The sequence below is a fragment of the Pholcus phalangioides genome, unplaced genomic scaffold (genome assembly GCF_987345545.1).
Source record: "Pholcus phalangioides strain wild (caught in Gottingen) unplaced genomic scaffold, Ppha-v1.0 ptg000042l_1, whole genome shotgun sequence".
Classification (NCBI taxonomy): Eukaryota; Metazoa; Arthropoda; class Arachnida; order Araneae; family Pholcidae; genus Pholcus; species Pholcus phalangioides.
In genome coordinates, this window is record NW_028301628.1 from 8085177 (window position 1) to 8112007 (window position 26831).

The window sequence follows — 26831 nt, forward strand, 5'->3', positions numbered from 1 at the left end:
TTGCTGCAAAATGAATCGCATTCCATATACATCAGTTGGAACTGTTGTCACTAAATCATTTTGAACAATAACATCTTCATCCGTGATGTTCCCATTTTCATTAAAAAGTAATTGACATATATCTGCGAGTTATAAATATCTTACTAGTTATATATATCAAAGTTTCTAAATATCCTACAGCTTCTAATGTGAGATATCTTTTGGACATGGTTACATACAGCTGAACATGATTGATTGCCGATCTGGGTTTGACTAGTCTACGGTTCACAAAGACATGCAAGAATAAAAAAGTACTCACTCAGTCAAACCTCATTAGTGCATCACCCTGTTAACACGTCACTCCTTGGAAGTCCCAATTGTCCTCCGGCAGGAATTGGCACAGCTATGGCTTACTCCATTTAACAAGTCGCTCTGCTTGTCATATTTTTGCTCTCCTAAGAATGGCTCATTAACGAGGTTTGACTGTATAAGCAATTCACCACAGAAAGCACATTCCTCTGTGCCATATTACCCAGAATTCGCCCCTATACACATGTCGAATGATAACACCCTTGGGTTCAACCGGGAAAATTGAAGCAGCACATTGGATATCTCTATAATCCTGCTCTCTTGAAAGGCTAATGTTTCATAAATAGAACATGAATATTTGAGCACGCGTAGCTTGTTCACGTGTAACAGTATAGAAAAATAATTGATTTACTTTGATATATCAAGTGGTAGAAACGCACAAAATAATTTTCAATTTACTTCAAAATTGAAATTTTGGTGAATTTTAATTGAAATGGGGAGAAAATACCAAAAATTCTGTCAAAAAAGTTTACATTAACCTGAAGTTTCCAAATTCATTTCAAAAAATACTTTGAACTCTTCTCTATATACGATAAAAAAACAGGAAATGTTTCAATCAATCTTTATCTCATATTTTTGTAAATAAGAACTATGTTCCAATCCCATTTATGGAACATTGGCCTTTAAACGGCTAATGCTACAAACCTATAATAGGTCTATGTATCCAACTGCTTTGTAATGCAAACTGTAATTTCACCTATACACCAAATGTGGGCTATAATTTTGAATGAGTTAGTTACTGTCTAAGACCATGAAATAGAAAATTTTTTCATCCAAACAGTTTTAATGATTACTCTACTTGTGAAACCTCAAACTAAAAGCAAATGAGAAATTAATAAACCAAATGGTCCACATACACCCCCCCCCCCAACCCAAATAACCTTAAAAACAATACCATTTCTGCTTCGGCAAAATCATTAATTGCAATCTATCGACGATTCCCTTTTTAACTAAAATCAATTACACAACTTTTGTTGATAGGATTTGGTATAAAAGTAGGACATTTTTTATCAACAGTGAGAGCCCTGGTAAGATCAATAACTGACAATTCTATAGGAAAAAGTGTCATTTATCACATAATATATTAAAAATACTTGCATAACCTGTTTTAAGGTACATTGACCTTTCAAGTTCAAAAGCAACGTTATATAAATGTTTTGCCCCTTTTTATTCACATTGGGAAGCTGGACAAAAATTGTGTTACATGCATGGTCTTATTGGTATACTATAGACTTTCAGCTGTCATTTCAAATTGTGTCACAAGTTGAAAAAGGTTGAAGATCCACTGCAGGCAAATAATTACAGAAATCTTAAACATTGAAAACATGCATCAGGGAAAGCAAATTCACATTGCAAGGCTACCGTAGAAACTTTTTATTCCTCAACTCATGTAACAGTTCATGTCATCATTGTTCTCAATCAGTACAAAGTATCAAATAGAAGCTGGACATCATAAAGGAACAAGTCAACATGAGCTAAAAATGTGATCAAAATTACAAGTTCCGGAATGTTTCCAGTTTTACAAAAAAAAAGTTCATAATCATAAAGAAAAATAATTAACGGCAAATTGTAAACTAAGAAATTGTCTCCAGTTTCTGAAAGACTAGAAAATATAAAATGGGGGAAGGTGAAATATATTATAGAGAACTATTTATGCATAAATTAACATTAAGATAAACAACCTGCACAATAATGTGACTTCCACATAAAAAATGAAGCTCGCATACAAACCAATAGCTCGGGGGAGAGAAAAAAAAAATCTGTTCACTTAACACATTCATGATTTCAAGAAAGGAAATTCTGCTAACTAGTTTCTTAGGATTGTATCATAATTTTTAAAAAGCTTTTCCAGCTAATGTGAAATAGATAATACTTGTATCAAGACTTGGCTAGCTGCCATTAAAATAGAAACGTACACACAATATTTTCAAACATCGAGGTCATTAATTCAAGAACTGTGAAAGATAAGTTATTGTATAGATTAATAAATACCACAGCCATCTTTTAATTTCAACACCGATAGTTGAAGTTAATTTTTTATATAGGCTACACTTCATATGAATCTAAAATTTTAAATTTTTTAGCTATCGCCAGGATTATACTTGTACATATTTTTTTTTGTGACTTTTTTTTTATTGAATTCCAGCTAAAAAGAAATGCTATGTGACCTACAGACTGCAAATCTAACTTGACTTTCCCTGAGTTTCATGATTTTCAAAGAAATATGCAAGTAGCACATAAGAAAAAAATTTTATCACTTTATTGAGGGGGAAGGAACTCTTTTCCGTTTTATGAGTACTATGGAATTTTTGTCTTTTTCAACTTGTGTGTTAGCAAAATTTTTTCTATAAGTTATGGGCAACTTCTCTCATACTTAACCAAATTAGTACATCATAAGTAAATAGTTTTACTGTTTTTGTCATTTTCTCTCTCGCTAGCATTAGCTTTCAGGATTCTAAGTTTTTTCTCAACGACTATGAAAGAATAACTATTTCCATAATCAGCTATAAAAGAGAAGATGCTGTCTATATTCTTCAGGACAAAGGAATTTTATCTGCAGCATCAATACTAAGTTTTCACTTCATAACTATACATTTTGCTTACTTTTAAATAGAGAAGCTAAGAAGTTGAGGAGGGCGATCTAGAAAGTTTTTACTCGAGTTACGCAGATTACAAAAATTACATGTATAAAATTTTATATGATTCGCAAAGACGCTCAAAGTTGTCACCAAACAGAAATGGAAAATCTGGCAGTTGGCGACAATGTCTCAAAAAATTTTATGGTTTCAGTTTCTCCATTGATAAGTGACATTACAGCTTGTTAAAGATCTTATGGTAATCCTTATATTTTCCTCAGATAAACTTCAGAAGGAAAAAAATTAGAAGAAAAAGTTTCTATCGCACAAATAGTTAAATAAGCATGCCAAGAACATTAAGAAAATGAATCACTAATCCATAAATTTTTCATATAACGACAAATAACAATTCAAAACAGTTTTGCTCTTTTTAGTTGTTATATATCTACAATTTTAAACTGTTCAGATGCAAACAAAACTACTGAAATATCAAATTTCAACTACATTCAATGATATTAGCTTTCTACAACAAACATCTTTCTTACAGGTCATACAAGTAACGCCAATGATATGTAAATGAGCTTCAAAATTTATGAGCTGCCGCATTTTCTTTTTAAACTCACAAATTGAACACTAACTGATCTAATGAAGTAACGTTTCGTTTTAACACACAATCAAGAGACTGATATTTAAGCAAATACATCTTAAGTGATATCACAGTTCTGAAGCATACACACAAAAAAACACTGGTTTTTCATTTTTTTTTTTCGGCAAAGAAGAGAGATATTGTATCTCTTTTAAAATGAAAAGAAACAATTCAGTAAAAATGTCTTAAAATTATTATTTTAAAACAGTTTGAAATGTTCAGTTTGTATGTTTGCTAATGAGGCACTGGTCTTTTTTTTAAATTTCCCCCACAACTTGTGCTGAGACACCACAAATGAAATAGCCTACAGGTGAGCATAAAGGATCACTTTATTCTCTCTTCGCCAGCGGCTTCTTGCCCTTGACTACAACTGGACGATTCTTGATGGTTCCCTTCTTTCGCCTGCCAGTTTTCTTTGACACGAAAACGCGCTTGGGTTTCACTTTCCTTTGATTGTACGGGATTCGGGGACGGTTGCGCTCTTTCTTGACATGATAGATCCTCACCAGCCAGTGCTCAGTTGTGTAGGCTTCTTCCAGGTACTCCAACTCAAAATTCTTGTTGCCAATTTCCACATTCCTTGTGCGGTCGAAACCGGCCGGGCTACGGAAATCCAGCTGGAGCTCTCCAAAGCGGTAATAGCTCAACTTGTACATCAGGCAATTTAGCAATATTGGAGATCCGTGCTCGTCGACCCTGAATTCTCCTCTGTCAGTGAAATAATCGCTTTCTTTTATGTCCTTTGGATGCTCGCCTTCCGCTATCCTCACCATCCACAGAAATTTGTTTATATCATCGCCGGAATAACCGATCACTCCTCCAAATATAACTAGAACATAGTCAACATCCAATGTCTTCATTATTTCATAGGCAGCGCTCTCGTTCGAAGCCATGGCTTTACCCACTAATGCAATATGGCTATTGTTCCAAGTGTTATTGTCCACGAGGGTGGTTCTATTAGCCATTCCAGCGATCTGGTATCCATAATCCCACCAAGACATAACCCTAGCGTTGTTGTCAGTGTTTTGGGACAGCCAATAATACGCTTCTCTGAAGTCATCGAGAATAACTCTTGATCCACCAGAGCTATAGCTAGCAAGGACGATGCTCGGACTGGAATACGCATTACTTGTGACCCACGTGCAATGTACAGCAAAGAGAATCAAGACCATAATGAGCAGGAGTATTACGATACAACGCACATTTCCTCCCAGTCCTAGATTTTCTTGTGAGCTGTCAGGCTTTATTTTATGCACTTTTCCAGCTTTGTCATACAAATTCTTCTTCCCTCTCTTGTCGTTCAGATCGCTCTCCTCTGAATCACTGTCAGCTGATGAGTTTGCCGTTTTTGGACTTTCGTCATCTTGCAAATAGACATCGAACGAATAGCTGAATGCTATGGCTGCCAGTACACAGACAACTGGAGTCAATGTAAGCATCAACCTTACCATCACTCCAGCGAAATACACAGCAGTTATAGCATACAAGATGATAAAGATTCGCTCGTCAGTCACATTCTGAAAGCAGTACCACAACCCAACGGGAAACACAGCGACCAGAACATGGAGATCAAAGAAGAAAGCAAACCACGTTGTCGGCTGGTGCTCTGAGACAGAAGCAATTATTGGGATATGTATCTTTGCGTATCCCGTATCCCACAGAGAATAAAACCTACCGCTCCACGGCGCTATGTAACCCAACCACGTCAGGATCACCACGCACGTGAACACCAAGAAAGCGATGACAGAAACAGAGATCACGAACAGGGTCTTCAGCTCAGACTTGGTCATCTTCGACTGCAGGTGGTGCAAGAACGCGTAGGCATTGACGAGAACAAATATACCAGCCGAGGCCATATGTTCGCTGGTTCTAACGGGCTGGAAACCCACAAACGGTATCTGCATCGACAACAGCAATCCCAGGATATAGTAAGTGCTGTACGCCGCATAAACCCTGCGAGTAAACCTCCCAGTAAGCATCAATACAAAAACGTGCAGCGGTATGAGATTGATAATAAACACATACCCACCCCAAGCGGACACCATGTAGAAATAGGAAACCGCAGTCAGGGCTGCCCAGAATATGGCGCCGGTCTTGACCGCCTTGACCCACATGTAATAAGTGAACATGAGCGCGAATATAGCGATACCTTCATTGTCGTAACTTCCGGCCACCGACCGACTGATGTATCCAGGAACTATGGCGATGAAGCAGGCCGCGAACAGGCCGGCCCTCTCGTTCCAGAGCTCCTTCGTCAAGAAATACGTCGACAGGGCCGTCAGCCCGCTGAATATCGGCGCGAGGAACACGCAGATGTCCCTGATGTGAACGGTGACGTTCAGCAAGCTGAGGCAGTAGTGGATAGTCCCGGAAGTGATCATCAGGCCCGGGTACACGGTGCCTCCGACGATGCGACCCAAAGGGTACCATGCTCTCTCATCGAACCAATTCAAGAAGTTGTAGAAACCGTGCTTGACCATGTAATGGGTCGCTCGGTAGTTGAACCACGGATCGAACTCATGGATGATGCTTTCGAAGCGAATCACGGCGAACAGTCTGGAACTGAATCCAGCTAACCATGCCAAGCTTAGGATCGTGAATCTTAGGAGAGTCGAATAACCGACCGTCTGCAAAAGCGGGTTCTGTTGTTGCTGCTGCTGATGGGCAGAACCGCGATCTACTTTATTACTCGACGTAGCCATTACGACGAGGAGATACCGCACCAAACAATGCTGAGACGGCTTTGACCGATCGGTTTACGTTTCCCGAACACCACGTATGCACAAAAATAGAAAATCAAAACCAATACAATAAATTATGATAAAAAAAATTTGGAGAATAACCATAAAAACTATTATTAATTTTTAATAATACACATACTGTTCAAATTTTTTTATTAAAAATATTATAAAAAAATATCATATGAGGAATTCGTCAAAAAGTATGACGTCATTTTTTTTTTTTCATTATGAGCGCTTTAAAGGTGGTGGCGGTGCACTGCAGAAAGAGAAATCAATTAACCTTTACCCTTTGATGAATCTACATTTCTGGTCCGGGCCGTCTTAAGGATGTCATAGGTCCCTCCGGTTAGAAGTGATTGCTTACCAATTTGCTCATGCTCAACCTCGGAAACTTTTATGAGATCTCATTATAATGAGGGGGGGGGGGGGCTCTGCACTTGAGGTCCCCGGGCGGCCCATGGGTTAAGACGGCATTGCTTCTTGTTTTGGAAAAAGAATGACGATGGCCGTCTTTATGAGTTCGATTGACTGAAAGAAATAATTCCGGAAGAAATAAAAATTTCAGAATTCATAAAGGCCTCCAATAATTTATGGCCTCTGTCTAGCCGCTGTGGTGGTCGAGTGGTCATAGTGACGGACTCGTGCCGCGAGGTCCGGGGATCGAAACTCACCGTCGTAATAGCGGTGGTAGGCTGAAGTTTGTTTTCTGTAATTCCCAACTTCAAGGCGCGAATGCGAGCCCATCTCCCCTTTAAAAAGTCTCTCCACAGAGAGCAACAGACCTACAAACAGAACAAATGTAATTCAATCATAACGCATCACTCACTTCACTTCTGAAATATAGATAGCGGACTGAAAAATCAAGTACAACTCTACATACGCACTCAGACTGTAAGGTGCACACACACACAGTTACACTTCCGGCACAACTCGGTAGTAAATCGCCCATAGATGGTGATAGATCTGAGTTGCGCTCGGTTTGAAAGAAAAGAAAAAGGCCACTGTCTAATTGCTGCTGTGCAGTGCCTTCTCGACGCATAGGCTCACCCGGGCATGCCCCTGGAATTTCAAGTGCTGAGCGGGGCCTCATAAAAATGATATATGATTAAAATTTTCGCAAGTATACATGCAAATTGATGGGCAATCATTCATAGCCTGGTTGGGAGCCTGAAAAAAAAACATTTTGCCTTGCGGTCCATGATGCTCTTAATAAGACGGCTCTGACACTGTGCGGTCGCGTGGTCATAGTAACAAACTCTTATTGCGCCCCGTGTCCGAATTCCGTTGGTGGTCGGCTGAAGTTTCCCGACTTCAAGGCGCAAATGCGAGCCGATATCCTTCGTGTAAAAGCCTCACCACAGATAGCAGCAAACCTACAACGGTACAAATATTTAATCAAACACTTTACTAATAGTTTTAAAAATAGATGGCAACACTGAAAATTCACACAAAACTCTAGATGCGCACCCAGACTATTAGGTATCAACATGCACACTTCCGGCATGATTCATTCGGTAGTAAGTTACCCAAGGTGATGACATAGGCGGCGATATACATGAAAGGCAGGGCATGATGATGATGATGTCAATTCTTATATATATATATATATATGCATTCGATCAGTCGGCTCCACCAGTGACACTGAAAAGGGGAGGGGGGTGTATCTCCTCCCGTAAGCGATGGACCAGAGTTCGGCTCCGATGAAAAGAAAAAAGGCTTCTGCTTGATTTGGGAGGTGGGGGGGGGGGGGGAGTACGTGAGTCACGCGACTGAGCATAGCATATATGAATTCATGCTTTTTGTTGGCAGATACAGAAGCATATCCTGACTTAGACTTGAGCTGGCCCTGGCCGAAAACGGAATCGAATTAGGGGATGCCCTCCGACTTTGGTTGAAAATTTTTAGTTTATCTGTTAATTTTTTTTTCAAAAATTTTAGGGGCCACCGAAGGATGTCGGAACCTATCTGTGGATGTTTGTTCAAGCAATACCATTCAAATCTGACCTAGAAGATATACTGAAAACGAAATATGACTTCTTTCGTTTTGAATCACTTTTAAATTTGTCTGTTTATGTTTGTTTAGCACCAACCGTGTTTATCCTCAAACCGTTCACATCTCAAAACGTGAACTTGCACTATAGTTCACAATTATCTGACATCCTTTTATTTCTTCTCAGACCCAAACGGGTTAAACAAAACCAAGATTGTACTGTACCATGATACTACAAGTGTCAAGTGTCATTTTCCTATCATCAGCCTCAGGTAAAAGTGATGTTCTAGGGGGTTCGCCCAACCTAACTCTTGACTACTAGTTCACATACTCACTCTCCAAAATCATATTGCCAAATATCACGAGGCTCTCGACCGTGAAAGGGTGAACACATAAGTTAAGATGACCCTGGTAGTTATCCATAATAACGGCATTCCTGTTGAAATTTATCGGGCGAAAAAGAACACAATGCACGCAAATGTATCTGGGGAAGAAGAAGGAAACTGTATGCAAATCTGCGTCGCAGTGAATAAAAGGGGCTGACGCCAGCCCTGTGAAGTTAGCCAGCCCCGTTGCGCACAGCTGCCGATGCAAGCGTGCAAATGATTTCGGATTGGGCAACCCCCTGTGGGGGAAAACACTCACCGTACATTCGTGCTGCCTCGGTGGTACTTTCGTTTGCAGCTTCGTAAATGAAAGGAATGTCTGCTTTCTCAGTATTACTAAAGTGCACCATTACCTTGTACACTACAACTGTTAGAACGCGCGCGCGGTTGCACGCCGGAATAACTTCACAGGGCTGGCGTCCGCTCCTTCTATTCACTGTGACGCAGATTAGCATGCGGTTTCTCCTTCTTCCCCAGGTTACAATTGTATGCATGGTTTTCTTAATCTCCCGATAAATTTCAACAGGAATGCAGTTTTAACGTTTGTGGAGCTGCCGTTTCGAAACGTGCTAGCGCGTTTGCGTTTCATGTTACAACATGCATTCTTTGATGACAATTGTTTGTATTGGTGTGTACTATCACCTCTTAAAGTTTTTCCCATCTTTTCTGAATCACCTTGTCTAGTTGAACAATTCCATTCCATCATCTGTAAAAATTAACAAAAAAATATTATCTGTAATTTTCTACGAAAAGTATCCGAATAATCTCGAATTATGGTGAAAAAAACGTAAGTGTATAGAAATATCTATTATTTGCCAATGAGCAGTGCGATTGCCGCAAGTTAGGAAAAAACATTATTTTTTTTTATTTATAAATTTCGATCCAAAAAAACGTTCTGTTATCAGCTTATTCAACCATGACTCGCTCAAAAATTGCAGATATTTTCTGTGTTTATCATGCACTTTCGTAGTCCACAGGTCGACTTTCCAAGGTATAAAGAAGTAATTTGGACCAACAAACAACGGGGGAAAAAAAGAAAATAAATGAAACGAAGAATTGTTGAATTATACGAAAGAATTGAAGCGAAAATTCATTAACTGGCCAATTCTCGGGAAAATTAGTTGTGATAACACAATGCGAATAGTAGTTGACTTATTAAGTGGAGTTTAGCTACCTGGTGTCGAGTGGAGGGGTTTCTCCCCATTAAATTTAATATAATAAATGTCGACTTATTATATTAAATTTAATTGTGTCAATTTATTAAAAGATGGTTGATCTGGAAATCGGGTGCGGTTATCTGACGTCAAGAAAAAGTAAACCTGCATAACCTTTATGTTTTTGTCCCTGTTACTTATAAATACCCCGTTAGTTATAAATTCTGTAGTCGAGTTAACGGGGTTCTACTAATTAACCGTACATGCACCTCGTAAACATTCCTCAACTGGTCACCTCAGTTTCGTTAAGGAAAATATCTTATCTATATCCTCCCTCACGTGTGAATCCCGGACCGTAACAGCAACCTTCACAATGGTAGACGAGCATCTTACCACCACGCCGCTCCACTCGGGCAGCTGTATGTATATGCCTGTGGCGCTGATGTATTTATGCTCTCACAGTTGGGATTGTGCTACGCGTTCTTCCTGTGCTACTGCCATCTGTATTCCATATTTTGAAGTGAAGATGGCGAATACTTGAATTTTCATGTTACGTAAGTATCAAGTTGAAGGAACGCCTGCTCTTTGCAGAGATACTTCTTTTTCGAATGAGAGATCGGCTCGCATTCGTGTATTGAAGTTGGAAAATACTGCCTAAAACCAACCTTCAACCGACCAGCATTGTACCGCTAACGGGGGTTCGAACCCGTACCCGGATTCTCGCGTTGCGAGTCCGTCAGCTGGATTCGCACCTGCAACCGGTAGATAATAAGCAAACCGTTAATTGTTGAGAAATTCTCTGTGCCTTTTTTTTCTATTGCACTGTATTTATAAGCAACGGGGACAAAAACATAAAGGTTATGCAGGTTTCCTTTTTCTTGACGTCAGATAACCGCACCTGATTTCCAGATCAACCATCTTTTAATAAATTGACACAATTACCTCGTGGCATCATGATGTCGCCGAAGTAGAAAGACAACTTCTTTTGAGATTTAAAAAGAAAGAAAGTCGTCACGCGAATGGAGGGAAATGGACGTTATTTTTAGTAAAACGTCTCTTGCAGCAGGAACAATGGCTGCTGCTACACATAATCTTAATCCTCTTCCCCCGGTGTTGAAGAGTATCATCTTCACTCCTCCTATTCGATGGTTCCAAAATAAGTTCCACGTTCCAAGGGGTGTAGAGGAAGACGGAAGAAAAAAAAAATTAACGAATGGCGGAGGGCGTAGGAAAAAGATAAAAAGTATTCCGCCTCTCACTATACTTTTTTTTTGTGTGTTTTTCTTATACCACCTCACAACATAGTATGCAGCAGTCTTGCTTGAGGTAGTCTTTAGTACCCTGTTTCTCTATTTTTCTCTCTCTTTCAACTCTTACTCTGTCTGATCGACAAACGAATACATATCTCTTCGGAACAACTTTCAAGTACGAACCCAGCAATGGCTCCGAGAGGGATCAGCACATGGAGAAGACCATACACATCGATATACAACGATAACTACCGTTACGGTACGAACCTGTACTCCGGTACGCTGTCGGACATACAGAAGAAGTACACGGACTCGATCTCCAAGACCCAACTGAGATCGGATCGCCCGGATCTTAACCTGTCGACTTTTGCCGGTTCGAACCTGGGTTCTTCGTCGACGCCGGCTGGCGGAGTTATCGAGTCGTCGAATCCGGTATCGAGCAGCCCGTTGCCTAGCTCTTTGACCTCCACTTATCGGGGCTCGGTGTTCGAGAGCATGTTGAACTCGGCCCTGCATTCGTCTTACGTGCCGGTGGATGTCAGCGAGAAGGTCAGCGAGGGAAAGAGGAGTCCGACTCCGGCACCTTTGAGCAGGAGTGTCAGCGAACACCTGCAGCCCACCGGTGTGAGGTCCAACGAAGCACCGACGCGCCCGACCAGCCTGTACGACGATCCATGTCTCTTCACCACTCCTAGGAAAATCACGACGACAACAGCAGCAGCAGCGACAACAACAACAACAACTAGCGAAACGACCGACGTAAAAGAGGTCAGCGATATCTCCAGCAAGAAGAAGAGGACAGCAGTTATCAGAGAAGCACCATCTCCCGTTGCCCCGTCTCCTCATCAACAAGACGGACCGAGTCCGGCTTATTGGAAGGACAAATGGTAGGTGTCTCTCGAATATCCTTTCAGTGAAAAACACGATTCAATAAATGGAGGGCTCAAAAGCCAAACAGTGTAAGTCAATAAACATTAAAAAATGGAATAAAAGGATCTTTTAAAGTATATTTTTTATGTCGTGGTCAGCATAAGTGGTGCTATCTGCTGTTTTCCAATATAAAAACCATATACAATACCAGATACGCACTCACGCTACCGACACAGCTCACTCGGTAGTAAATTGCTTATGGCTATAGACCGGAGTTGTGTTCGGTTTGAAAAAAATGATAGAATGTTACAATATATATAGGTAGCGACTTTTGAATGCTTTGGCAACTGAATGTTTTAACAATGATGAAGCACTGTCAATACGGAAATCATTTTCAGAAAATTGACTCACACTGAGCTTTGGCTGAGCTCTCCACATGAACATTGAATAGTTTAAGTATCGAACCCCAAAAAACAAATACACTACTTTCAAAAGTTAAGTAGCAACAGCTTATGTAACTTAACAACATTACTTTAAGCTTGCCCGTCTGGATTGGGCGGTTAAGGTAGGAATAGGTTTTTTGCACCGCGTGAACCGAATTAGACCATTTTGCGCCGGCAGAAAAGTGTTACATAATTACGCTACGCGTTTTTGTTTTCCTAGCGGGGCGCATCAGAACAGGGTGGCTATATTATAGTATATGGCCTTGGCATCAGCTACTCTGTCATCTGCATGCTCCGGTTCGAAGGGAAGGGAAAGGAAATACACGAGTGAAGAGAACAACCCACGGCGCACTTGACTTCTCCAGAAGCAGTCGGCCAATCACGCCCGACATAAAGCGCTGCAGTGAGGCGTATTGCGCTCTGTAGGGAAACAGTCATGCTGCCTTTCTTATTGGTGAGTGGACGGCGTGTCGCGCTGGGCAAATCACGTTGCGCGCGGCACTCGGTCGTACAGTATCTTCATGTTGTTCCTTCGGTGCACAATACCGGAGGTGGTTGTTTAACCAACTGACGCTGCAAACATGGATGTAGCAGTTGCGGAGGTCGCTCGTCGATTCCGCTTGTCTATCTATTATAACAATATACCGATTATAGAAACATGTCAGACAGTTGTCTGGAGATCTGTGCAAGGTCGACCAAGGGTTTCCATCCTCCTCTGATGATCAGTACCAGAGGCACAGACATGAAGAAAACATTGAGGGAGGAGGGCTGAAAATCGTCGGTCGTCCCTTATATACGGGACTGAAGCCCTTATGTATGAGGGTTAGAGGGTGCGTTGCATTGTATATTTATTACCTATTGAGAGGAGCGAACTCGCGTCCCCCCCCCCACACAAAAGTTATTGGGGTGCTGGAATAGTCTCACCCTCTCAGCCTTAAGGTATTCAGCGCCTACGATCGGTATATTGCTAGAGTAGATAAACGGAATCAACGAGCGACCTCCACAACTACTACTTTGACACAGATATAAGATTAATCAACGCAATTTGCGTAAATATAATTATACACAAAAAAAAAAAAAAAAATGTAGAGTGACGATCACTATAAAAATCACAGTAATTACACAACTACTACTACTCAACTACCTCCATAACTGTTACATCCATGGTTACAGCGTCATTCAATAAGACAACATTCGCCATGTCTGCGAGCCGAAGGCTCCCCATGAAGGGACTGTACATCCGGGTGCCACATGTTAGCGTTCCACTAACAATTCAATTCAAAGGGGCAAGATTAAAGTGATATCGTTAAGCGTGCTTAACTTCTGGAAGCCAGTGTACAAGTCAAGTCTTTGGTGTTGTTAATTAGGTCTCGGCACATTCCAAGCGGAAATAATGCGATTCAGTGGAAAAACACGAGTCATCATCTTTTGAGTGCATTTTTTTCACTGACTCATGGTTTTAAATACTTGTCAGTCTCTTGCAGCTTTTTTTCAACAATTTTTTCCGAGATTTTTCAACATTTTCGTCTCGTCTCGGGATGGCAGTTTAAGTGTGTGTTGAGACTTGAGGTGCATTTTGGCTTTCTTCCAGTTGGAGAGAACATCCGCTAAGCTCTTTTATTTTCCCTTGAGCTATAAAATACATGACGAAAGATTAGGGGGAAAAAGGATATGTAATAATGATATCAATCTCCACTTTTTTTTAATATTTATGTTAGTAATTTGCGGTCGTTTTCTGCTTTTCATTCAAGAATTTTCGTCTAGTCAGCAAATAAAACAATAACGCGAACTGCTGCATGTTTTGGGGAGGGGGGCGATGAATAATTAGATTGTTTCGTATTTATATTCAAGAAAATGATTTTTCGTGTTCTCTTTATGTTTTTCTCCCATGGACTGAAACATAGGATGCTCCGTAAATTCGTAAATAGCTTAAAAGTTCATAAAAATTGAAGAGGAATAAGTATATGTATTTAAATACGGTATTTTTGCAATGAACGAAAAGGAATTTTTGTCCGGTACAGAAAAAAATTAATTCAAATTTTTGTCGATAGAAAGCACTGCACGAAAACAAATCACTAGAAATACGCAGTTCTAAATAGTTTAAGAATTCATAAAAATTGAAGGAATTGGCATATTTGGAAGCTGTTTCTGAAAGTTATTCTCAGGAATTTTTTTTTTTTTTTTGGTACAGAAAATAATTAGTTGAAATTTTCGCCAATAGAGAGTACTGAAAACTTGTCCGGTAATAATGATGGGACCCAAACCTTTCTTCAATCTCTTCTGCGTCCGAAACATTCGTAAAGCCTCACCCAGGAAGCAGCTTCACCACCAACAGTGCTTTATCCACCCCAATGTCAATATCACATTGAAAACCTTATGTAAGCGCCAGTAATAAGAAAATTCAAAAATGAGCTGCTACTCGTCCACCCTGCCTTTTATAGGACTCCAATTTGCATATTTATAATCATTTGATTTCGTACAATGCCATTTATCAACAAAAATTTTAACTAATTCTTTTCTTATACTAAAAAAAAAAATTCTCCTTTTTACGCCAACCTCATTCAAATATACAAATTCCTTCAATTTCTCTAAATTTCTAAACGATTTAGGTACGAATTTATGGAACACCTTGTATTTTGTAATAAGTTCAGGAACGGAAAATTAAAAATTTGACTGAAGAGGGAAAACTTGTAATTACGGTAATTTTCTGTGTATGATCCGCAGGTGCGAATTTTGCCATCCATTTACGGCCGTATTCACCGACAGAGTTTAAACTACAATCGCAGGTGAAAGGATTGCAGATCGACACGGATTCGTTAAATTCAGGATTTTTACCAATCCGTGTCGATCTCTAATCCTTTAACCTGCGATTGTAGTTTAAACTACAATCGCAAACGGCCGTCCGAGGAAAAAAATTATATCCACAGTGGCGCGTAATCCACATAAAAAGTTCATCCGCAAAATTCACCAATAAGGAGTGGAAGGATTTATGATAACGTTCAAAAAAAATGTTGATTTTTTTTTTTTCCCATATATACAGTATTTATGCGTTACCGATAAAGTAGTATGAAAAATCCGTTATTCTATGGAATACCTACTTTCATGAAATAACTGATCGAGTCAGTTAAAGCGTGAGACTCACTTGTATTCTATACTTTAACATGTTATTTCATACAATGACTTCATTAAAATGTAAAATGAAACACATTTATATACGTAGATTTCATTATATTTCATAGAATAACTGGTTAAAGTGTATAATTTTTTTTTTATTACACACTTTAAATTGCCTGATTAGATATTTCATGAAATATCTAGTTACATTTTATGAAATAACCGAACTATAACACTTTAACGGTAACATATATGCGCCTTAAAATTTTTGTTTTTTACAAATTATTATTATTTTTCCTTAGATTTATTTGCCATAATTTCTTGCGTAAAATCCGCAGATGCAAATTTCACTACTTTGAAAAAATATCGTCATATAATCTGCATGTTTGATGTCTGAAAATTTCATTTATCGGTATTTAGGAATTCAAAGGGATGTTTGCCATGTTTTTGTGAGAAAACATGTCGATTTTTCCACTCACGCACGTCTATATGCCACCCAAATCTTTACAAAATTATTTTCAAAATATTCATTTGTATTTCAATCTCTTGGGGGGGGGGGAGCTGTAGGTAAGATGCTGAACTAAGATGATATATATATATATATATATACACATCTCGATGTAACGATAATCTGCGAACCAAGAAAAAATATCATTGTAAAGCAGTGGTTCATAACTGAGGGCGCAGGAAAGCATTTTGGGGGGGGGGGTGCGATATGAGGAAAAAAATTGCTACATGTTGGCTGATTATTCAGGAAAGTTTAAATGATGATGAAAATTGAATTTTTTCCATTTTCAGAAGGAAAAAAAAAAAAAAAGAGTCTTACCGATATATTTTGGCACCTCATCTTTTGGCCTTCGCTGCTTGCAGAAATGTCTCGCACAAAATTTCCGTTGCAAAAGTTTCTTTTTCGATTACCGATCATACTTGTTTTCCATTTGGATTGAGGGAAAAAATTTTTTTAGTATAACACTAGGTACATTTGTACCTGATGTTATTAGTAGGGCTAGGATTTTTATGCTCTAAAAACTTCTAAAATATGCTCTATAAAAATGCATTTATGGTCTTATAAAACAAAAAAATATGTTTTAGAAAGTTTTTCATTCCTATCTCAAATAATATTAGTTTTAGCAAAAGTAAGATGATAATGAAAACTGTTGTTGCAGTATAAATTATTTTGAACCATTACTTATTTGTGTGAACAAAAATTCTTCGTTTTACTAACTCATCTGATCGAGCCAAAATTTCCCCTTTTGAGTAAGTTATCTCTACAAATTCAGAATTAACATGCTGCCACCTATAAGTGAAAATACCTAGCTAAGTACGGTATTTAGCTTTAGAAAAGCATTGCATAAAATTAAAATAAATAAATAATTCTTTTTATTTGATAAAAACTTTCAAAATTTCCCACAAAACGCTAAAAAATTCCCCCCACATTCACAAATTTTAGCCAATTTTTCCCACGAGTTACCAACACCGATTCAGATGGTTCATCTATTTACAGCCACATACCAGTGTCCTTGAAGGGCTAGTATTTTTATGCTCCGAAAATGTCATTGCTGATTGGTTGAAAAACTGGAATTTCAGGATTTTTTCCGATCTATATTTTTTCCAATACTAAATATGTACCGATATTATTATTAAACGTCCTTGGAATAACTTAAATACGTGACGAGTTTAAAAATACATTGAGGAATACGTTGTAAAATTATTACATTAAATCAATTTGCATTAAATTAATTCAATACATTATGCACACACTACATTACACATTACTAAAATTACATATAGAAAAATTTCGTTAAACAGGGGTTTATCGTAGTAAAGGACATCGTTATATCAAAAAGAGTTTAACATTAGACTATAGGCGGTTCCAAACAAGTCTTTGTAAAGGAAGTTATCGTTATATCGAGTATTGTTGTAGTGAGGTTTCACTGTGTACACGAACGGTCTTATTGAAGTTACTGAAGAAATTGCATGTATTGATTCTTACGGGATGCACTTTTTGACATGGCTGAAAAACAAAATAAAATTATGAACACGCAACATTTATATACATTCCCCCATGCATTATTTTCTCCTTGTCTAGCCGGGACCTTCAGTTTCAAGTTGATGAACTCTCCCAAGCCATGGCCGACATGTCTTCCAAACTGAAAGGCGAACTGTCCTCTATGAAAACCAAGTTGCACACAGAGATGACAGACATGCACTCCTCCCTAGAGCACACATCTCAGCAGAACAGCGAATTACAGAAGACCATCAAGAGGCAGGCAAATCAGCTCATGGTAAGAGAGAGTGTGTGTGTGTGCTCATGATGTAATTTACATTATATATGCCAATATGTGCAACCTTTTTTTTGCTTCGATGATTACTTAAAAACCTATACCTTCTTCACAGGACATGCAGAATTCATACGAGGACCTACAGCATCACCTGCAGGACTCCCTCGACGAGATCGGTGGTTACCAGAGGCGCAGCCAGAACCTGCGAAAAGAGATGGATCGACTAAGAATGGAGGTTGAAGAGGTAAAAATTCATTAGTTAACTTTTAGAAAAATAATGGTTAGTCTGACTGGTTAGTTACCCATGCTTATTTTAGCTATTCAAGTCAGGGGTCTTCAATGCATGCCCCACGGACCACATTTGACCCTCAGAGCTTTTGGTCGTGGTCCACCGATCATTTTCAGAAAATGGTTAAAAACATTAAAAAAACAAATAGTTCTAGAATTGATGAAAGAAATCAGCGTTCTTCAGCCTTTCTCCTATCGCGAGCACTGCCTTTACCCGCCATCAAAAGAAGAGCACCCTTACGACAAGTTTAACATACCAATGTATGTGAAATCAGGATGATTTCAATCCCTGAATGAAATTTTTACGCGGTGCTTTAATTGGAACGTTGGTCAAGTGCTCGCAAGCACAAAATTGGAAGCGAGCATCGATTACTCTGGTTACTTGACTCTGACCAGCATATATTTATAATTATTTGATTTCGTACAGTGCTCTCTATCGACAAAAATTTTAACTATTTTTTTTGTACCAAAAAACGCATAAAGAAAATCCTCCGTCGTGAGAATAAACTTCTTCGCAAACCTCATTCAAATGTACTAATTTCTTAAATTTTTATCCTGTTTTTTACCTATTTACGAATTTATGGGACACCTTGTATGTTCCACATCAATATTTTCAACATTGATGAGAATAATCTAGTATTCCTCAATCATCTGCATTTTTGTTTCATAGCGGAAGCATTTCGATGACCATACAAACACTCTCATTCACAACCTTACATATATTGAACACAGTCTCACTTTCCCTTCTTCCCACGATCGGCCAGTTCTTGAGCCGACTGTCGGTTCCAGCGAGCCGGGCCTCGACTCAAACATCAGTTATAGTCTTGTCAGGTCTCAATGGAGTTAGACTTTGTACTACTACTGCTTAACTGTACATGTACCTCGTACAACTTCCTCTGTGGAATTTCTAACGAATTGGTACATGACAAAATGTGTGTTCTGAGTGTATGTGTAACCTTAACGTATTTACATAGACAGAGTTATGCGTGTTCCATACACTGCTGGTGCTACCATCCATATTTTGAAGTGAAGATTAGAAGTGCTTGAATATTTCACGTTATGTAAGTATCGTGTTCAGAAGCTCTGACTTTGTACCGCAATGAGGAATTTTTCTGCAATATTTCGCATTAGCAATCGTCATTCATGGCTTCTCTCACCGTCCAAAAAAAAAAAAAAAATCGACCATCTTGTATTTACACTCGTAAACTGTACACCGCTATACTTCGACTTAGATCTTTTCATGATTAAGTCGAAGATTTTCAGTCAATCAGCATCTGCACCAGCAAACTGTACATGGTGTTCTGATTACCCAATTTCCAGCTTTCAACGAGTGTAGAAATACCATTTGATTGAATTCTTAAAGGGGTTGCAAAAATTCAAATTGGCAGATACAATACGCACACCCCTCCCCATCCCCTGTATTATCGATGGCCATATGAGGAGCTTGTTTTCAAAAGGAAATCATTATCAAAATGCATTTTTTTAACGGTTTCTGAATCTTTGAGATGAGCCAACTCTGTCGGATTATGCTACAAGGTCAATTAAAACGTGGTATTGTTTTTTGGTAGAAAATATAATGTAAAGTTAACCGTTCTACCGTTAAGGGATTTTTTTCAAAACGGCACATTTTTTTCAGAAGTGCTTTCAAAGTCGAATTTTACCGTTGAACCACTCGATAACGGACACTCGTGGCAGTGGTGTGCAAACTTTTTGAAGCGCGAGTCCCTTTTGACCAAAAAAATTTATCGGTGACACCTACACAAGTTGACCATATATCCCGCGACCCTACACGTGCTGACCTTGTGTTCCGGTTTTCCGGGACATGTCCTATTTTTTGCCAGTAAACATCTTGTCCCGGAAGCCTTTTTTCGGAATGCTTGTTTCGATTTTGATTAAGCGATATTGACTTCCAAAGATATTCAATTTTTTTTTAATATCTTAAAAAATATATATTTACTTTGTTTTTTGATGTACTTAGTGCCCCTTACGCAAATGGAAGTATAGCGAGGTGTATGGTCCTTGATTTTTGTGTACAGGGTGATTAAGAATCATCCGAATTAAAAATAATTCTACACTTGAAATCAACCATTAAAACAAAATTTTCATAACACGTAGACACGTTTCCTCCCGTATATTGACATATTACTTATCATTTTATTCTGTGTTGTTAATTTTTAAGAAATATACAATTTTGAAACCGGTTGATTCTCTCCAAGTCACCCTGTAAAAGTACTAACTTGATATCGTCCGCCGCATGCCAGAAGCACCGAATGTACAAATTTCCTTATTTTTTAATCAGCTGTTTGGATACCTTGTTTTGCTATCTAAGTTGTGCCTGAAACGCGAATGCAACACACGTGTGTTTCAATAATGCCCTATTGAAACACATGTTGCAAAACATTTTAGAAAAATAACTTGCATAGAGTAACATTGGTAGAGTAAGCATTCAAACGTCATTTCTCACGTTCTTTGTTTTGCAAGGACATTGCACATTCGTGATTCTGGCATGACGGCGCCAATAATATTGATTATTGTGTAAGTATAATTTGTTAAAATTACATTGTCTGATACATGGTAATTAGCTCAGCTGAATAAAGGCATTCTTTAGTTTTGACATATTTTTAAATAAAGATGAATTTTTTATTTGGAAATTTTTACTTTGGAGAATCTCTCGTGACCCTGCCAGTTCATTGATGCGACCCCACCCCGTGGGGGGTCGCGACCCACGGTTTGCGCACCACTGACTTATCGGACTGAAAATTTTGTCCGCTAACGAGGGGTGTCCGTTAATGGATAGTAAATTAGTTGAGTCCCGTTGATGTAACTCAAAAAACTGACTGTTAGTGGAGGTGTCCGTTATGGGAGGTTCCACTGGGAATGATAGTGTTTCTTATGTTACTCACGAGAGAGTAGCAAAGGAAAATTATTTGTCTGTTCAACTTTCTGGAAAAAATCAACAGATGGTGCAGAAATTTCCAACTTTGCAGACATAACCAGCATCAATTTTAATCAAAAGATAGCGCGTTTCCCCTAATTTTCTTTAAAAACGGATGTCCAAAATTTAAATGTGAATACTGTAGCTCCCTTGAATGTTGTTCAAGGAACATAATATGCATTTATAAATATTCTTAAGCCACTTCCGTATGCTACCTGTTGGGCTAGTTTCGACTTTTGTAAAACAGCCCCCAGAGAACTGTAAATTTAGTAAATATGGAAACGTTCCCTTTCGAAAATAAGCTCTTCATGTTGTTTATATTCATTCAACATTGCTATTATATATCTCTTTCAACATTGGCTTTTATTTATGCATCTTTCCAGACAATTGAAAGAGGACGTGCATAGTGTTGTTTCTGAATCAGATTAAAGAGTTTAGGTGAGTTCATAAGATGTGAAAAGTTAAACCAGGTTTTTTTTAAGTCATCAATACGTAATTATGAATAGGGTTGCCAGAAATCCTTGTAATCGTGACTTTAGTGGTTTTGGGTTTTAATTTTCATTAGAAGAATTTTTTTTGAATTTATTATTGTTATTATTTTAAGCTCCTTCATTCAAGATTTAAAGTGTAACATAGGTAAAAATGTATAATATCTGCTTGAAAGATTCGATGAGAGAAGTGACGTGCGCGCGTCATCTGATGAGCACAGGCAAGAAAAACCTAGCCAAAACCATTTGACTAATTGATGATGAAAATTATAACATTTGTAAGTTTTTTGAGACAGAATAATTATTATTTGTGAATATTATTTATATGTTTTATCGTTTTTAGGCAAAATGCTTACGGTGTTGAATTTTTTTAAAAGGAAATTTTTATAATAATTAAATGGTGCTTGTTACGTTTTTAAAATGGGACCTTTGTGACGGTAGTTTAATAAGTCGTCGGATAGCCCGTAACGGCTAGATTGTGACCGAAGCAAGCGAGTCTGGTGAGGTATGTAGTGGCGCCACATCAGAATTCGAAATCTCCTCAGTATAAAGATTAAGGTTGGTATTAACCGACATGGTTTGCACTAGTCACAATTTTTGAATAGGAGATCGACACCAGGGCCGCAACTAGATGCTTGGTCACCCGGTGCAAGTGCGCATTTCGGCACTCCTTGTAATGTTGAAGGAGAGGTTTTAGAATAATATTTGCGCCCCCCTCTGGTGTAGCGCCTGCTCCCCACCCTAGTTGCGGCCTTGATAGACACGGATTCGTTAAATTCGGGTTTTAACCAATTTATACAACTCAGTTTTTAGAAATATGGTCACTAATATGACAAATGTACGAATGAGAAATATACAATAAATAATATTGGTGTGCATTTTTTGATTAGATAAAATGGTTAGTTAAGGGTAGAATGTAGAAGTCTCGCCTTGATTTCAATGTTATCTATAACGTGAAATCTTGATAAGCAGAATTAAGTAGTTTTCAACCTTGAATTTTATTTCCGATCCCCTCAAATCGGTACGATTTCATGAATTTCTGAACGCGTAAAATTTCATCAGCTCTCATAAAATGACACTAACAACGAGCCAACTCTTTCTAGATAAAATGTGTTGTACTTGTGTGACAAAATGACATTAAAGGCCTACTTTCTAAAATATCAAAAAAAGTCGAGAGAAGAAATTGGTATGTTTTTTGTACCATGTACTGCATTTGCCATTTGTATATTCAAATATGTACCGCACCATAGAGGATTAAATTAAAAGCTCAGAAAGTAGTGTCTTGTTTTATGATCGATGAAATCTGGCAACCCTTATTGACTGTGATATGAATGTTTTTATTAGATCTCATGTCAAAACTTTTTTTTTTTTTTTTTGAAGCTTCAGATATAACCCGAAGTTAATGGGAGAAAATAGCGTCCCACGTCTCAGTTGCCGCCATAAGTTCTTCCGAAAATACGTATATACAGTACTTACTCTCTAGTAATCTCTCTGCAAAAAAAACTACAGAGCACCCAGCACATGAAGAAATGACTAGAATGACTGACTTTCCTCGCTCATTGGATAACACGATCAATGTTCTGTGACTGCCCATTCATCCGCCAATAACCAATCACATCTTCGACTGAAGATAAACCGTGATGTTGATCATTATAATTACATATTATGGACATAATAAACAGAATACGATATTCCAGGATGAGTTTGTGCAGTTGGTTGCGGACTCAATGCTGTTCTATTGGAATAAAGCTTCGTTTAAGCTCAAGTTTGTCTTAATTTTGTTTTTAAACGATGACATATTTCTACACGGGATTTTGTACAAGATTTTTTTTTTGGTTCTTGGATCAAGTCCGAGGAAAAACATCACAGTCAGCCATTATTGGTTCTTTTCATCGATATTTCAATTAAACTTTCCTTCTTATATCTAGATCGTCATCATTCGAAGTTCGATCGATATTAAATACCGCATAGTTTTTACTTCTTAACTACGAGAAAATTTCAATTGTCTAATTTTGAGAACTTGTAGGAATCAACTGGGAGTGGGGGACCTTCCTGTGGTTCGGCCGGTAAGCAACTATGCCCAGCACGAGTTGAACGGACGCAGATGGAATTACTCCAACCAGCGTTAGTCAACATGGGTGATTATGTCAGAAAAAAAACCCCAAAAACATAGTGGCATTCATCATTAGGGGAGAAAATCAGTGAAGAAACATCAAGGTAGCAAAATAAAAAAAATAATAAAGACTATTTTTTTGGTCATAATTTTTGCTGTATTACGTAGGTGTTTCCGTAGTGAGGGTACGTGTTATCAGGCTGTGGATTTTCAGGTGCATCCACCCTCCGAAAAGATTCGAAATCGCACAGATAAAGACTTTACGATTTCAAACACACCACATGCATCCAAGTTCCATTACATGACGAACCTGGATGCACGTGGCTCTTCAGGTTCAGATTATAATTCTCCATTCTGACTAAAGCGGGTTGGAGTAAACCCATCTGCATTCATTCCCCCGTGATAGACATGGTTACTCTCATACTGGCTTGAACTTGAACTACCAGCTCCTACTTGATTCTTTCAAGTGCTCAAAATGAGGGTCAATTGAGGGTGAGGTGACAGTTGAGGGTCTACCCCGCAGCTATTGAAACAGATAGAATATTTCCTCCTTGGAACGCGTATATGCTGGAAGGCTCCGTACTCTATGGACGGCAGCAACAATCAACTAGCAGCACGTAAATTACATCATACATATATATATACACACACACACACACAGAGAAAGACGCCCTCTCTACCCGTTAATATCAGATTTTCAGAAGACTGGTTATTAAGACGGGTTATTGACTGATTAACAAGCGCAGAGGACATCTTTCTGTATATATGTCGCCATCTAGTGGCTCTGATGCCATTTACGAGCTGTTAGTTAATTGTTGCCGCCGTCCATATTGCACAGAGTCTTTCAGTACATACTCGCTCCGTGGAGGAGATATTCTATCTGTCTCAATAGCTTAGGGTTAGAGCACTCGTCCAGCAAACACGAGACCGAGGTTCGAGTCTCCGTGGAAGCAGAGAGGAATTTTTTTTCTTAAGTCATCTTCAGATATAACTAGTCTTCCAAAAATCCTGTATTAAATTAAAAAGTGGCGAGGACATCTTTCTCTGTATAATTGCTTCCATAATCGGTATATTTCGATAGTAGCCAAGTGGAAATCTATGAACGAACTTCACAATTGTCACATCCATGGCTGCAGCGGCACTTGGTAACACGTTACCAGCCCGTACTGTTCACCGAAGGCTCCACATGAACAGACTATACTCCCGAGTGCTACCTGTTTGCGTTCCACTAACCGTGCGATCCAGAGCGGCAAGATTGAAGGGGTGTTATGTAAGAGCCTTCCAAATGCTTAACATTTAGAATAGTTATATTGGTTAGGAATCGGTTATACACCTATATGGCGTTTTGCCTTGAATTTAATTGGCTCTTATGAATATTCTATATTTTTTAGATCAAGTTTTTAAATGGCTAAGCTTGAAACAAGTTTTTAAGTGCTTAAATTTATCCAGGCGTATTACCCATAGGTATCGGTGTGGTACAACGCTGACCCACCCTCTTGGGTACATGGGAAAACAGTAAATGGACGCTGCAAATCCTGCCAGTTATATCTGGTTAGGCGAGAAAGGCAGCACGACTGCCTCGAATCAATGACCAGCGAGACCCGGTTCGGGAAAGGTACCACTCCCTTACTTTCCCTCTGTCTACCCTTGTGCATAATACAAATTATACGCAATGAGGTGACCTCGAGGATCTTTTATTTTTAAATACATTCGGGATATATATTAGCAGAAGAGGGAGGACTTCCATATGAAAAACCCAATGAAGCCCTGAATAAAGTTATGGAAACTAAGCTTGAGCCAACTGAAAACAATGGATATATTGCATTTGGAGATTTGCCTCCAATGTTTCTAAAGATCCGTATCGTAAAATGGATGTAGGAATAGAAAGCAATGCTTCTCCCAGTCGATTCTTCTTCGAGTTCATAAGTCAATTAGACATTATAAGTGTCATGACAAAAGCCTGAACGTGACATTGTGCGACACAATAATCCAAGGTCACAATCGACAAGGAGCGGAAGGAAGAGAAGATGCTCTATATATTCTTTTTTCTCTTCTCGCCATTAAGGCATAGCACTTGAGTGTATTTATAAACTTAACATTGAACACAGTATGGGAGGGAAGTTCACGAGGCCCAATGTGCAAGATTACTCGCGTTGTTTTACCTCGTAATCACTTTTTTTTGGCCGAGATTAGCAGCAGCAATGGGTTCGTGAAGATTCGCTTCCGAAGCACTTTTTGGTTCCGCAGCCCACGCGGCGTCGTGTTTGGTTGGGATGGTGTAAGCAGGATTCAAAAGGATCATCACCTGTTGGATATTTCAATGTCTTCGACTGTTTCCTTGAGCAGCAAGTAACACACAATTGAACAACCCTGGAAATTGTTGTTCTTAAGTTCATCATCCATTGTGAGTTGAACAATGATGGAATAGCCCAGAAAGAAATTGCGTAGATAGTGCGCTATTGAATAATGTCGGCATTGAAAACATAATTTTCTTCCCAGAAAATTTGTTTGATGCCTACTACAATAGCCAGTAGATGGCATCTATTGCTGACTTTCAGTTGCGGGTATAACTTTTGATACCATCCAGCATCATAATACTCCAGTTCTCAGAAACCTCAACAAGCATCTGTTACATCATATTGGTACAGTGATATCATATTTGATATATTTTCGTGGAAATGCAGTCAAACTCTTTTATAACGACATCCAAGATTCCACGAAATTTTGCGTTACAACCGAGGTTGAACTTTTTAAGACATTTTTTGACGAAAAACATAAGCAGAGAGGCGATAGTGTGAACGAACTGTTTGTTTCTTTATGATCATGATAACCATATGTGATGGAGAAAAATGAAGGGAAACAAAGATAATTATTACGGGATATCACTGATTCTCACTAAACATGTGTGTTGGCAAAACTGCCAAATAGTACTTATAAGTATCTCTGTTGAAGAGAAATACAGTGATACAGCAAGTCTGCTAAAACGTATTTCACGGGAAAAAAATTAACTCAGCAAATATGTGTGATGAATATTTATTATTCATATTCATCACAACAAAATTTAAAAATCATGTAAATTACCTTCATTTCTGATTCCAGCGAAGATTAGAAGTTGAAGTAAGTTTCATTAAAAAAAACCGGGACATTTTTATAGGAAAAAGTCAGGAAGGGCAAAATACGGAAATGGTTTGTATAATGGGCATGTCA

General features: G+C 38.5%; 2 protein-coding genes across 3 annotated transcripts; one reads left to right on the forward strand and one right to left on the reverse strand.

Annotated features, from left to right (window-relative positions):
- Window positions 1–1707: 1707 nt before the first annotated feature.
- On the reverse strand, window positions 1708–6306 carry Stt3B (catalytic subunit 3B of the oligosaccharyltransferase complex). The gene has a single exon (XM_089254586.1). The coding sequence runs from the start codon at window positions 6270–6272 to the stop codon at window positions 3900–3902; it is 2373 nt and encodes a 790-aa protein (XP_089110712.1). The 5' UTR covers window positions 6273–6306; the 3' UTR covers window positions 1708–3899.
- Window positions 6307–10924: 4618 nt separating this feature from the next.
- LOC149064413 (uncharacterized) lies at window positions 10925–23276 on the forward strand. 2 transcript variants are annotated; one of them, XM_089254801.1, is made up of 5 exons: window positions 10925–11978; window positions 17608–17803; window positions 17916–18044; window positions 21407–21461; window positions 22892–23276. In XM_089254801.1, exons 1-4 carry the CDS (start codon window positions 11281–11283, stop codon window positions 21428–21430), a joined length of 1047 nt encoding a protein of 348 aa, XP_089110927.1. In that variant the 5' UTR covers window positions 10925–11280; the 3' UTR covers window positions 21431–21461; window positions 22892–23276. The 2 variants fall into 2 exon arrangements, with proteins under 2 accessions (XP_089110927.1, XP_089110928.1); XM_089254802.1 differs by having other exon boundaries at window positions 11115–11978; window positions 22898–23030.
- Window positions 23277–26831: the final 3555 nt, after the last annotated feature.